This window comes from Betta splendens, chromosome 9 (genome assembly GCF_900634795.4).
Source record: "Betta splendens chromosome 9, fBetSpl5.4, whole genome shotgun sequence".
NCBI lineage: Eukaryota > Metazoa > Chordata > Actinopteri > Anabantiformes > Osphronemidae > Betta > Betta splendens.
Genome location: NC_040889.2, coordinates 29841500 through 29856422, shown reverse-complemented (window position 1 = coordinate 29856422; position 14923 = coordinate 29841500). Strand labels below are relative to the sequence as shown.

The 14923-nt window shown below is 43.3% G+C and overlaps 1 protein-coding gene across 5 annotated transcripts in view; it reads left to right on the top strand.

The window, feature by feature from the left end:
- prdm6 (PR domain containing 6) overlaps positions 1–14923 on the top strand; it is a 159162-nt gene that overhangs the window by 134083 nt on the left and 10156 nt on the right. For 2 of the 5 annotated variants that reach the window (XM_055511576.1, XM_041072122.2), the window contains exon 7: positions 6415–6787. In XM_055511576.1, the coding sequence (XP_055367551.1) occupies positions 6415–6787 (373 nt within the window). The other 3 variants (XM_055511577.1, XM_055511578.1, XM_055511575.1) reach the window with 3 other exon arrangements.

The window sequence follows — 14923 nt, the reverse complement described above, 5'->3', positions numbered from 1 at the left end:
ACATTAATGGAGGGAGGGACAGGGAGAGGCGGGCCACGGTTTTTTGAGCTAATCAAGGCCAAAAGCATAGATGTGCTTTTTTACAAGAGACACACAGCACAACTGAAAATGAAACCGATTGGGCAGCTGAGTGGAAAGGGCAGGTCTTCCTGAGCCATGGCTCCAATCTAAGTTCAGGGGTGGCTGTTCTTTTTTTCTCCATTTGTAAAATTAACAGAGGTGGGAGTACGTGAGGTTGAGTCTGGCAGGGTTCAAATAGTGGAGGCAAAAATTAGAGGGTTATCTTTTAAGTTTATAAATGTCTATTCACATAATTCCGGTTCACGCAGGTTAGAGCAGTTTCGGAAGCTGCGTGACACCCTGAAGCAGGTAGATGGCAGTTCTATAGTCATTTTAGGGGGCGATTGGAATTGTACCACACACCCTCAGATGGATAGGAATACGGGGGAACCACATTTGCCATCTGCCTCCCTGCTGTCGGAGGTTATGACTGAAGCAGATATGGTGGACGTATGGAGGGTTTTTAACCTAGATGTTAAACAATACACATGGGTCAGGGTGACTGAAGGAAGTCTTAGGGCGGCCAGATTAGACAGGATTTATATGGACAAGAAGTACTGTAATCTACTGACTGCATCCACAATATCACCAGTGGGGTTTTCGGACCACCATTTGATGACAACAGACCTGTCACTGGTTGCACGTCGTCAGCGATGTCCTTATTGGCAGTTTAATGTTAAGTTAGTACATGATAAAGTCTTTTGTGAAGCTTTTGCTGAGTTTTGGAGTCAGTGGAAGCTGAGGAAGGGAGAATTTGAGAATCTGGGCCTATGGTGGGGGGTTGGGAAGTCTCAGATCAAAACCTTTTGTGAACAATATATGATGCACACCTCAAATCTAGAAAGAAACTACATAAACAAGTTGGAGAAGGAGATAAGGGTGTTGGAGGAAGAGTTAATAGGTGGGGCGAGAGAAAACAGCAAAACTTTGAAGACCACGAAAGACCTATTAAGCCAGTTTATGAATGAGAAAGCTAAGAGAGCTTTAATAAGGAATAGAATTTCAACTGTTAGAGATATGGATGCCCCGACAACTTTTTTCTTTAATCTGGAAAAGAAAGTGCGGGAGGAAAATGTGATGAAACATCTAAAACTACAGAATGGATCAATAACTACAGAGCCTGCCATGATGAGAAGAATCGCCATTGACTTCTACACGGAGCTGTTCGGGGCGGGCAGTTTGCAGATCGGACTGTGCAAAGGCGCTCCAGGAGGGACTGCCAAAGCTGACAGAGAGCCAGTCTTCCGTGCTGGAGCAAGGAATCTCATTGGATGAGATGGCTAAAGCAGTGCAACAGCTAGGCAGCGGTCGATCAGCGGGGATAGATGGTCTCCCTGCGGAGTTCTTCAAGTGCTTCTGGGATGTTTTGGGAAAAGACTTGGTTGAAGTCTTTGTAGACTGCATGGATTCTGGGAGGCTGCCGACCAGTTGCACAAGGGCCATAGTGACACTTCTGCCCAAAAAAGGAGACCTTGGGCTGTTGAAGAACTGGAGACCAGTGTCACTGTTATGTACTGATTACAAAATATTTGCCAAATGCCTTGCAAACAGACTAAAAGAGTGCGTTGGGTCGATTGTGCATAAGAGCCAATCATATTGCGTACCCAATCGGACTATAATGGATAATTTGTTTTTACTACTGCGTGATATTATTGACCTGTCTAAAGTAAATGATTTGGATGTGGGTGTTCTTTCACTAGATCAGGAGAAGGCTTTTGATAGAGTTGACCATGGGTATCTTTTTGGCACTTTAGGTGCGTTCGGAATTGGAGAGAAATTTATCTCTTGGCTAAAAACACTCTATGGCGAGGCCACTGTCTTAATCAAGGTCGGAGGAGGTCTTAGCAGAGCGATACCGGTTCAGAGGGGGATAAGACAGGGCTGCCCATTATCGGGGTTGCTATACGGACTGTCAATTGAGCCCCTCTTGCATCATCTTAGACAGGATCTTGAGGGGGTGTGTCTTCACAAGGACCTTCCATCCAGGGTCAGTTTGTCAGCCTATGCGGATGATGTCACCATTTTTATAACAGGACAGAGGGACATTCAGGTTCTCGAACAGAAATTGGCAGTTTACGAACAAGCTTCTTCAGCCAGGGTAAATTGGGCCAAGAGTGAAGGTCTCATCTTGGGAGGTTGGAGAGGTAAAGCTCAGCCAGTTTTACCTGAAGGGCTGCAATGGGGCACAGAGGGGATAAAAAGCCTGGGTGTTTTTTTTGGTAGTGGAGGCTTTCAGAAAAAGAATTGGGAAGGGTTGATTGAAAAAGTTAGTGCCCGACTGTCTAAGTGGACCTGGATCCGCCCTCAGTTGTCTTATAGGGGAAGGGCCCTGGTGGTTAATAACCTGGCTGCTTCCATGCTTTGGCATAAATTCACTGTGATGGAGCCTCCGGAAACACTAGTGAAGGAAATCCAGAAGAGGCTAGTGGATTTCTTCTGGGGAGGTGTGCACTGGACTCGGGCGGCAGTGCTATATTTGCCATTGTCAGAAGGAGGCCAGGGATTGGTGGACCTGAAGAGTCGTGTGGCAGCCTTTCGCCTGCAGAGTGCTCAACGGTACTTATACCACGATCCGCAAATGTGGACGGAAACAGCGACGGTACTCCTCCGCAGAGTAATGGATTTACAATATGATAGACACTTGTTTTTACTGGATTTGAGTAAAGTTGATCCTTCCCGGGCTTCACCCTTTTATCAGTCAATGATTCGGGTGTGGACGAAGACAATAAAGATTAATAGAGACTGCGAAATGTTCTATGGATGTGTGGCAGAGGAGCCCCTGTTCTTCAACCCACTAATCCAGTGCAGGAGCCTCTTGTCAGTAACTGTACAGAAGATGCTGGTGTCGGCCGGGGTGACAAAGTTGCAGGGGCTGATGGATGATGGGAATTGGATCGCTGCCACAACGCTGAGCCAGAAGACAGGGTCCAGATCAACAAGGTTTCTGCAGAAGTTGATGGAAGAGGTGAGGGCCAGTCTGCCTGGTCCTTTTAGAGAAGCCATAGGAAGATCCGTGGCGAAGGACGAACTGATCGACTGGCCAGCTTTTCCTCCATTGGGAGTTAGTGCTGCCACAGGGGAAGGAGGTGAGAGAGAGGGGGCATTGTTGTCCTTTCGGGCACCTGAGCTAACAGAACTATCAACGACACTGAGGAAATCCCTTTATTGGTTAGCGGTGAAGGTAAACAACAGAGGCTGTCTTGTGGATTTGCCAGAGTCGAAGTGGTCGGGTGTGTTGCCACCAGGTTCTTCTCCTAGAGGCAGCTGGAGGTCCCTGTATAAGCCTCCTATAGAGAAGCGCACTGCAGATCTACAGTGGAGGATTATACACGGGGCTGTGGCTACGAACAGACATGTGGCACATTTTGATAGGACAGTGGGTGGAGAGTGTTCTTTTTGTTCAACAGAGGAGAGCTTGCAGCACCTCTGGCTCGATTGTCCCAGACTGACTTCTTTTTTTACCTATTAGCACGGTGGTTCGAGGGGATGGAGCAAGATCTAGAGAGGGAAGTTTTCATCTTTGGTCCCGTTTACAGGGCTTCCCAAAGACAGAGGGTCTGTCTGTTAAATTTCCTCATTGGACAGGCAAAAAATGAGCATTTGGATTACAGGAGGAACAAAATGAAAGGGGTGGGATGTTCAGACGTTGAACTTTTGTTTAAAAGCCTGGTGGCCTCAAGGTTAAAAGTTGAGTTTGCCTATTATAAGATGGTGTCAGATTTAGATAGTTTTGTTTTTCATTGGGGATATAAGGGTGTGTTGTGTTCGGTGAACCAAGGCCTGCTTGTCCTTAAATTTTGACAAAATTTGAATGAGTGAGAAACACATAGATTATTTATTATTATTGTTATTATGTTTTGTTCTTTATTATTTTGAAAAGTGTTTTTTGATTCCTTATTTTTGATTACATTTTTTAAATTGATGTTTTCCTGTAAATATTTATGTGTGAATTAAACGTCTTGTTAAAGGTCAAAGGTCTCCTCTCCTCTCCTCTCCTCTCCTCTCCTCTCCTCTCCTCTCCTCTCCTCTCCTCTCCTCTCCTCTCCTCTCCTCTCCTCTCTTTCTCTTTTAACTCTCATCTCTGCTGTCTTACCTTCTGAGTTGTTTTCCAGTTCTTCTTTCTCTGAGCATTTTATTCATAAGAGATGCTGAAATTTTTTGCAGGAGAATGAAAAACAAAAGAAGTGTGGACAAGGATAAAAATAAGTGAGTGTGAAGCTAATCCCTCACACTAAGGTAGACAGGAGTCAGGGTGTAAGAAAAAGAAAAGAAACAAGTGAAAACAAGCGATGCTCACAATCCGAAAGAGTTCAGAAGAAAACATCTGACAGGAATGGTTTTGTGCATGTCTGCAACTCCTCTGTACTTTAGATACACATCTCTTTATTTGACATACTATTATTACCGTTTTTATAATTACCTCTATTGATTTTCTAAGAATATATACAGTAAACACTGGTAGCGTTATTGTTATTGACTGCTAACAAAGCTTTGGCAGCATAATCGGAACTGTACTTCATACAAGTAAAGAGAAGAAGACAAGTGGGAAACATCGTCTGTGGAGTCGAAGGTTTATTAATTAAAAAACTACAGTGAAATTAATAAAACTGATGTAAATGTCAAATATCATCATGAAGGTAATACAGAAAGTGACTCCCTACTCATTAGAGTGCTAATGAAACACATTAGCTAATTAAAACAAGACAAGACACTGAACGCCAGGTTGCTCCTGGTGTTTCGAGCGAGCGCCTGCTGGCATTAGTGTGTGAATGTAAGGGCCAATGGGTGAATTAGAAACTACTGTAAAGCGCTTTGGATTCCAGAATGGGTCTTTAAATGTGCTAAATAAATGTGGACCATTTACCATTTAAAACAAACAGTTTGCAGCACATTGTCAGTAGGAACCTGTGGAATCAAACAAAACAAAAATAATATTAAAAGCCTTGATAATTCAAAAAGAACGATTTTTAATTGAACATATCTAATTAAATAAAGAACGTTTTTTACAAGACCTTTACTGTCTTTACTGAAACAATACAAGTGAAAGTTTTATGAACCCAGATGAGTTTGGAGGAGAAAAGGATAAATGTTGTTTCTGCCGAGCTGTTACACCTGGTTCTTTATAAATGTAGTGTGCACACGCTTCTATAAAATGAAGAGGGGAAAGCGACATAAAGACAGCAGTTATGCCTGGGAGGCTGGTTCGAAACGTTCAGATGAAGTGTAACAGCAGGATGACGAGTGTTAATGTGCAGCTGGGGCTGATGGACGAACGGGCTGAGACAAAGATACAGTGTAAAACACAGGTTGTCAAAGCTTTTGTCCTGTGGTTTGTATTCAGGTCACACCACACAGAAACGAAACATCCAACTTAAAAAGGAAAAAGAAAGAAACTCTGCAGTGTTTCAAAGTGCATCTGCATAATTCTCCCATTTTGATGATGCATTTCGTATAAAATCTGAACCATATCGACTTGCATTTTTAGAATATGCGATGTTTGTAGCAAAATGAATTAAATGTGGGTGAACGGTGCAGAACGAGGCATCAATAGCGCCGTTGGGCAACTTACAAATGGTGTAATTATCTCCTCATAAGATTATTAGTGGATCAATGGAGCCTGGTAGCCTGATGGCAGACGTGAGCTGATGAAGGATGGAAAATGCTTATGATGATGCTGCAGATCCAGCACAGCAGTGCTAAAAGAGAGCCTGTTTATTTATGTAATGGCAAACATAAAGACACGCAGAAACAAAAACTAAATGGAGAAATGGAGACACCCGTCATCCTGGAGTAGAGCTTGGATAGTAGAGTGAGTCCAGATGTGCTGTGGATACAGGAGAAGTTAACAGTGGGCTGCTGTTAAGCAGCTGAACACACTGGCCCCTCATAGTTTCCCCCTGTACTCCCTAAACAAAACAATAAGTCATTTGTCCTAAAAAAAACAAATGGGAAACTTGTGACATTACTCAACAAACGTTTACTGTAAGACGAGGCAGGGACACAGATTGTTTCCCTGAAATGTATTAATAAACTTCCTGAAACGTCACGTGCCAGATAGACCTGCAAAACTAGTTTGTTAAAGCAACTTCGTAGTTCCATCAATACTGAAGGATGTGTACACCTGGAGTGCAGTGTAATTGTAGAGTGGTTAGCCTCACTGCTACAAGATCCCTGTTCAGGATCCAGAATCAAGGTGGGAGGCCATCAGCCTCCGTCGGAGGGGGATAGTCACCTTCGGGGTGAAGTTTTAATAAACCATGATCAACATTCACTTAAGCTGTAAAAGTGAAGGAGGTGGTGTTTTCATAAGACTTCACTGTCTTGTAACCGACTCCATTTTGTTTTTGTATTTAGTAAATGTCCCAGCCACAGTGGTGGAGGCCATGACCAGGCAAGAGTCTCTCCAGTCCTTCAACAAAAACGGAAAACCTTCATCGTCGTCATCCTCCTCTCCTGCCACCACCATCATGCGATCCATGGTCTTCCCTCACACCCCCTGCTCTCGAAGTTTCTCCCTATTGGACAAGGTTGGGGTTGCTGCACAGTCGGACTCCGGGTTTGGCCAGTTGGGCTCCAAAAACCAACGTGTCCTAGCGAGCCCGACCTCCACCAGTCAGCTGAGCAGCGAATTCAGTGACTGGCACTTGTGGAAGTGTGGCCAGTGCTTTAAAACCTTCACCCAGAGGATCCTGCTGCAGATGCACGTGTGTCCGCAGAACCCTGACAGGTAATAAATGAATGAATGAATTAAACACTGGGCTTTTTCTCTGGAGGCCTTAGTAAAGCTTACCCAAAGGAATACTTTGTCAATTTTCAATGGGGGTTGACCAAAAACATGTAGAGTAGTATTTAAGAATGAAGAGACACTCAGCTTCCTCCATAATTTCTATGCAGAGAAATTATCATTTACTCCTTTGCAAAAGTCCCCTCAGTCTGGCTGAGATGGAGGCAGAGCCTGGCTGCTGGAGCAAAACTGCTGTCTCCGCCATTGTGTGTCCTCACATATACATACAGCACTAATATTCAAAGGTCCTGCTGTGGATTGTTTGGAAGTCAGTGAGCTCTACAGTGTGTTAGTGCAGTCTGATATTCATGGTTACCTGTGGGACTAGGAGGACGAAGCTGCTAAAGCCAAAAGGCTCGGAGAGCGACAGCCAGGAGCAGAGAGGAGCTGTGTGCAGGAGGCAGCTTTGCACCATGCACCGACTGAAGCCGAGCAAAAACCCCAGTGCTGCAACGAATTTCACTGCTGGGAAAAATTTGTGTTACAAATCATCAGTTTTGGGCAACATACTGTACTGTATGCTTGGACAGAAGAGCACTCGAAAGTTCAATGCAATTCAATTCAATTTTATTTATATAGCGCCAAATCACAACAAAGTTATTTCAAGGCACTTTACAAAGTAAGGTTTAAAACCTCACACAACTAAACCAAACAAATCCCACATACAGCAAGCATTTAATTTGACAGCAACAGTGGAGAGGAAAAACTCCCTCTCTAACGAGGAAGAAACCTCCAGCAGAACCAGCCTGGATGTGGGCGGCCATCTGCCTCGACCGGTTGGGGTGAGAGGATAGAGAGAGAGAAAAGCACAGCAACAACAACAAGCAACAACAGAGCACAGGCAGGATGGTTGGACCAGGGACTGGATGGTTGGATCCGCAGCTGCCCATCACAGACACCAAACTTTGAGTCCAATGATACCTGTAGGTGAGGACAGAGAGGGAGAGAGAGAGTGGGGGGGGGGGGGGGGAGAGAGAGAGAGAGAGAGAGAGAGAGAGAGAGAGAGAGAGAGAGAGGAGAGAAGCACAACTACTGGAGAGAAAGACACAAGGTTAGTTGAACATAGAACAACGATGGGAGGTTATTGGACAGAAGAGATAGAAGGAAACAGAGGAGCTCAGTGTATAAATTAAGTCTCCAGCAGTCTATGTCTATTGCAGCTTAACTAAGAGATGGTTCCTGTGACTAACAATCATTGCCAGTGACCTGAACCATCTCTAACTATAAGCTTTATCAAAAAGGAAGGTTTTAAGCCTAATCTTAAAGGTGGAGAGTGTGTCAGCTTCTCGAACCTGAAGAGGGAGCTGGTTCCAGAGGAGAGGAGCTTGGTAGCTAAAAGCTCTGCCCCCTGTTCTACATTTAAACACTCTAGGAACCACAAGTAGCCCAGTGCTCTGAGAACAAAGCGTTCTGCTGGGAGCATAAGGAACTATGAGGTCTTTAAGATAAGAAGGAAATTATCATTGAGTACTTTGTAGGTGAGTAGGAGAATTTTAAATTCTATCCTACATTTTAAAGGCAGCCAGTACAGAGAAGCTAATGTAGGAGAAATGTGATCTCTCTTTCTAAGTCCTGTCAGGACTCTGGCTGCAGCATTTTGAATAAGCTGTAGGCTTTTTAAGGAGCTGTTAGGACATCCTATGAGTAAGCAGTTACAGTAGTCCAGCCTAGAGGTAACAAATGCATGGATCAGTTTCTCTGCATCGCTCTGAGAGAGTCTGGGTGAGAAAGGCTCAGAGTGAGGCTCTCAAACGAGTTATAACTATGTTTAGGTTTAGGAGTAATTAATAAATCTGATTTATGAATTGCTGCTTCTCCTCCACCTCTACCTGTACTTCTAGGAACATGATAGTTGATGTGACTCGTTGGAGTCGACTCATTTAAAGTAACATATTCATCCTGCTGCAGCCAGGTTTCAGTGAGACAGAACAGATCTATGTGATGGTCACTTATCAAGTCATTTATTAAAAAGGATTTAGATGAGAGAGATCTGATATTTAATAAACCACACTTTATTAACTTACTGTTACTTTGTTCCGTAAGAGGAACTGTTTTGATGTTTATTAAATTCTGGTAAGTCACTCCTCTTTGATTTGTTTGTGACTTGTACTGTATAGTTTAGGTGGTCGAGAAGCAGACACAGTCTCTATGCGATAACTAAGACTAAGAGTGGGTCGTGGCTGTAGAGAACATGCAGAGAGGCGTGTAAAACTGCGACTGCGACTGCGAAAGTAATTTCAGGATACCAAGAAGAAACTGGAAACAGGACACAACGGTCGAATGAGCACTGAGTAAGTAATATATTGGACCTTTTACTGTTTTAGCTAGTGCTGTGAAGTTTGAGTAAAGTTATGAGCTGATTGATACCTGTTGTGCTCTTCTTGTTGGAGTATTGGGTCAAGCATTAGCTTACGTTGCTATTGGGAGTAGCGCTCTGTTGCTAATGTTATCTTGTGCATTAGCTTAGAGCGGCTGGCAGCGACTCTAATGCTAATTAAATAATTCTACTTCATGTTGTAGGTGATATCGGTAAGGTAAGACTCTTGGAAGGGACAACCATCTGGTTTTTCCAGCCACTAACAGCAGACGAAGAAAAGAAGAAGGTTTTGGCTAAATGAAGAATCCGTGGCTTTCTAACTGGCTTTGCTTTGATTCAAAATAAAAGGCTTCTGAACAACTTAGAAACGATGTCTTTATTCAAACACACTGTTATATTATAACCTTTGGTTAAAAATTTAAAGCGATGTCTGAATGTTTGTTTGTAAACTGGACAACAAGCCCTGTAGTTGATGGGACCAATTACAGCAGCTCCGGAGATTCAACAGAGCGCAATGCATTCTAGACGTTGTAGGATATGACCATTTTCATCCACAACACATACTGTAATACTGCCGCTTTTTCCTTTTTTCTATAGACACAGACCATCAATGGTGAACCTTTTTTGCACAATTCTTGCACTGTAGAATGAATGAATGAGTTTCATGTGCTTGACTTTTTCTCCTGTGTCAGGGAATGCCACTGATTTTTAAAAGAATTTGATGTTTGTTGTCTCATCATCACATTGAGTCAGTACTATGCAAAATGTTAGAGTGTGACTGGGTTTAACATCTGCCAACTTCATTATATGCTGCATGGATGGAGGAAGGAGTGGACGAGTGTTTGTGTGTGTAGGTTTGTGTTGGTGTGGGTGTTTGTCGGGGGATGGAGGATGTATTGGAAATTTTTTGCTTAGCTTTATTTTTTGCAGGGAGAGTCAGAGCAGCGTATAAATCAGCGCTGTGTGTCAGTGAGAAATACCTCGCCTTACGGTGACGGCGCCAGGAAAACAGATGCCACTTATTCAATAAACTAATACTCATAGGGAAGAAAAATGTGGGGTGGGTATGAAGGGGTGGAGGGAGGGTCGATGTGGAGCTGCCAATCAATAAGAAGGCTTTATGGGACAGAGGAACAGATAAAATTGAGCTGAACAAGCCAAACAGAACTGGGTTCTGCTGTTCCAAGGGCCAACTGTACCTCAGTCAGAAGCATGGTACCAACCAACCGAAAAGGTGGAAGAACCCAGTTAAGAACAGTTAATCTATTAATTGAAGTCGGAAGCTAATTGTCTTGGACGTTCTACATGGAGGTAAAACCCTTCCTCTGGGTCAGGGTTCCGTCCGGGTTCTCTAGTCTTGTGAAAGGGAAACGATGGTACAGTAACCCTAATTACACGTAAAGCAGTTACTGAGCCTGCTTCCAGGTTGATGCAGGTGCATCATGTGGGTGGATGTTGTGGAGCTGAAGTGGTTTTAGGTTTTTAACTGTGGAAGTGATGTGGTAGAGTGAGTTCTACCACCAGTGTCACTATCACTTCCACACAAATGTGGAGTTCTGCCTAATTTTTTCCACTGACAACCCCCCCTTCCCTCTTTTTGTCTCTCACTCCCTCTCTCACCCCCTCTCCCTTCATACATATTTATTGATGTTTCCTTGATGGGAACATTTGGAGCTGAAGACTGATAGCTCTTTATATCAGCTTGAAAAAAATACAGCTCACTTCCTTCAGCTCCATCTCTTTCAGGTTTGTTTTTTCTGCTGACTGTTTCTTTTTCTAAACTTTTTCTTCTTGTGTGTGATTCCTTCCCCCATGTGTCGTTTAACCAAAATCCATCACCACAGGAGCTGTTTGTTTATGTCACCCAGGACTTAGAAACGCCTTCAGTTTGGTTTTACACTGGTGGCAGGACGCAGGATACTGTTAAGTTTAGTGATGGCGACGAGTGATGAATCAGGAAAAGATTCTGAACATCGGTGGTGTTTTCACTTATAGGTTTGACATATTACAAAAGCAACATAGTATAAACCACAGCAATGGGCCAAGCTAATAAGCACGACATCTGATGGATGTGTTTACCACACTAAAGTTTAACAGAGCCATTAGTGTTTGTGTGAAAACGGGGTATTTTGGCTCAGCACTTTGATCTGCAGGGTCTTTTTCAGGTCTCATTGTGGGGACTGGCAGTGTTTATGAATAAAACATGTATGTGTATATAGATATAATCACAGCTGTATATCAAAGGAGAGAACGTTTACAGCTGATTAAAAATGTGCATCATCACAGAGTTGATTTTTTGGAGGAATTAGACCTTAAATTTGTCATTTGTTTTGGTTATGTGGCAATGCCTTGTCAATGCTTTGGCCTCAGCTTCAGTTCTTCCATTTAAACATTTACCATTGCACATATGAGAACGTCTGTATTCTGGGATGAGTTATGGAGCGGGTGCTATATGTAAATGGCTGAGTTGACTTATTTGACAAACATGAACCGAAGTATAAAGGTTTCCAGCGTTTACACATTAAACTTAACCGATTTTCAAAAGGTATTTACCAAAACGATCTTGAGTAGTATGTAAGAATAAAGGGACATTCCGTACCCTCCATATTATCTATGCAGAGAAATTATCATTCATTCCTCCTCCAACACAACCCAGAGGTCCCGCTGTAAATTAATTAGAAGACAGTGAGTTTCTCAGCACAGTCTGATATTCGTTAGTTGTATGAGCCAGAGTTCAGCGCAGATGAGTTACCCCGTTTGGAGGAGGACAAAGCTGACCTGGCATCCTGCGACAGTCGAGAGCCAGATGCATCATGTCTCTGCGCTGAAAGAAGCACAACTAATCATATAACAGACAAACGTTCAGACATTGCTTTACATTTTTAACAAAAGGTTATATTTTTACAGTCTGTTTGAATAAAGACACTGTTTCTACACTACTGTTCAAAAGTTTGGGGTCACGTAGAAATGTCCTTATTTTTGACAGAAAGGCATTTTTTTTAAATGAACGATTCAGAAATACGTTGTTTACATCACTAATGTGGTAAATGACTATTCTAGCTGCAAATGTTTGATTTTTGCTGCAATATTTACTAAGGTGTATAGAGGCCCATCTCCAGCAACTGTCACTGCAGTGTAGTAATGGTACAATGTGTCTGCTCATTGCGTCAGAAGGCCCAGATTACCTCAAATTAACATCCAGACCATCCAGATCCATCCAAGACCTGCATTGCTGTGATTGCTGCAAATGGAGGATCCTTTGACGAGAGCAAAGTTTGAGAATTTAAAAAAATATTATTTAAAAAATAAAAGTGTGACTTTTAATGGAAAAAAAATTGTCTGTGTGACGCCAAACTTTTGAACAATAGTGTAAGTCATTCAGCAACTTTTTATTTTTAATCAAAGCAGACAGTTGTTAGAAAGCCACAGATTGCTCATTTATCCAAAACCCTCTTCTTTTCTTCATCTGCTGTTAGTGGCTGGAACAACAAGACGGTTGTGGCTCCCAACGGTCTCTGTGACGATACGCGACCGTCCGATATTACCTACAAAAGGATGAAATCAATTATTGAATTAGTATTAGGGTTGCTGCCACCCAAATTAAGGCACAGGCTAATGTAAGCAATGTAAGCTAGCTCTACTCCTGACAGTTCAAAGCAAAAGCAGCAGTTCATAACTTTACTCAAACTTCACAGCGCAAGCTAAAACAATAAATGGTCGAATATATCACTTACTCAGTGCTTATTTGACCGTTCTCTCTCCTTTTGGCTGTGACAGCTTGTCCACTCTGAGTACTGTAACTCGTCTGGGCTGCACTCTGGATCATACAAGTAACCCTAAATATCAGACTGTTCTAACACTATAGAAATCGCCGCCTTCTTAATAATTGAGCAGGTCCGGCCATTGAATATTAGTGCTGTAGGTGTAAAACGTGAAAAATGATGGCGGACAGAGCAGTTTAGCTCCAGCTGGATGGCTCCGCCCCCTCTCAGCATGGCTCCGCCCCCCTCTCAGTCTGACCGTTGCTCTGGAAACCAGAGAAACCATCCGCCGAGGCGTCTTACTGGAGGAATAAATGATAACTTCTGGGCATAGAAATTATGGAGCAATCTGAGGGTCTCTTTATTCTTAAATATTACCCGACATTGTTTTTGTCAACCCTAATTGAAAAGTCCTTTAAGTCATTTTGATGTTTTTAGAGTTTTGTGTCAGTTCTTCTTTTATTAGTAGTTTTTCCATTCAGCTCTACTAAAATAAAGTCCAGTGAAGCCAGTGAAGGTTCCTTCTACTGTAGATGGACCCCATCTATTCAAACAGCTCTGCTGCACCAATCCAGAATCTACAGCTATAGCTACAGTGACTGGAGCTGATGTGTCATGTGTTAAGGTAAAGGTTTAAAAGCATCATTGTGCTGCTGAGGGCTAATAACACAGACCTGTTACATGAGCAAACCTCAGACTTTCATTGCTTGTATTTAGTGTCAGGTGACAGCTTTTCAACCTTATGTTACCCTCTCATCCACAGTTTGATGGTTTAGTAATTGCTTTGTGATAATCTGAGTAATGCCACATTCTCTAAACGGTTTATTGATGTTTAATACAACATTTGGAGCGTTTCATGTTTTGTATCATTCTCAGACTCTGTGTGTAGCTAAACTGTTGACATTTGGGACATTTATCACTGGCAGTGAGGAGTATTTGCATAGAACACTAACACAGATGTGCATTGTCCCTGCTGGACATGTAGATGTGTTGAGAGATATTTTTTCTCCCTTCGTTTTGCGCAGAGTGTAGCTGTAGGACGAACTAATAGCCATCCGTTATTGTGATGGACTGTGTTGTAGAAAGTCCTTCAGTCCATCTTTACCTGTCGTGTTTTCCCCATAATAGGCTTTAAGTTTATTTAGAGTCACTCAGTTTTTTAATTGAACAGCAGCTGCCTGTCAGCTATCAGAATCAGAATCGGAAAAGCTTTATTGCCAGGTCCTGTAGAGAGCACTTTGCAGAACTAGGAATTTGACTTGGTGTTGGCGTGTGGTGCATCTCAGTATAAAGAAGTACAAACAGTTCAACATACAACATGACTATATACAGTGAAGTGAAGGGGGTGTGCAGGTGATCTAGGATGGTGTGACCTGTAAAGTGACAGTGAATGTGCTTGGGCTTGTGGTGGGGGGGCAGTTCAGTAGACTGACTGCAGTGGGGAAGAAGCTGTTCTTGTGGCAAGAGGCTCTGGTCCTGATACCTGACACTGAAAGTGTTCATGTCCTGGGTGAGAGGGGTCGGTACAGTCCTGGCTGCCCGTCTTCGGGTCCTGGAGATGTGCAGCTCCTGGAGAGACGGGAGGTGGCAGCCGATCACCTGAGTGGATGACACGCTGCAGCTTGGCTTTTTCTCTGGCCGTGAATGCAGCAAACAGACTGTGATGGAGGATGTGAGGATGGATTCAATGATGGCAGTGTAGAAGTTCACTAACATCTTTACAGGGAGGTGGAGCTTCTTCAGCTGCCTCAGGAAATCCATCCTCTGCTGAGCCTTCTTAGTGATGGAGCTGATGTTCTGCTCCCACTGGAGGTCCTGGCTGATGATGGTGCCCAGGAAGTGGAAGGACTCAGAGGATGACGGGGGGTCCCAGCTGTTTAAAGAGTTTCTTTACACCTCCCAGAGAGGTGTGTGTGTTTGTTTGAAGCTGTGTATCAGGTGGGGCCGTGGGGGGAGGGTTTTCGCTGGACAACGGCTGGGGAGGGGAGGGTGTTAGGACTG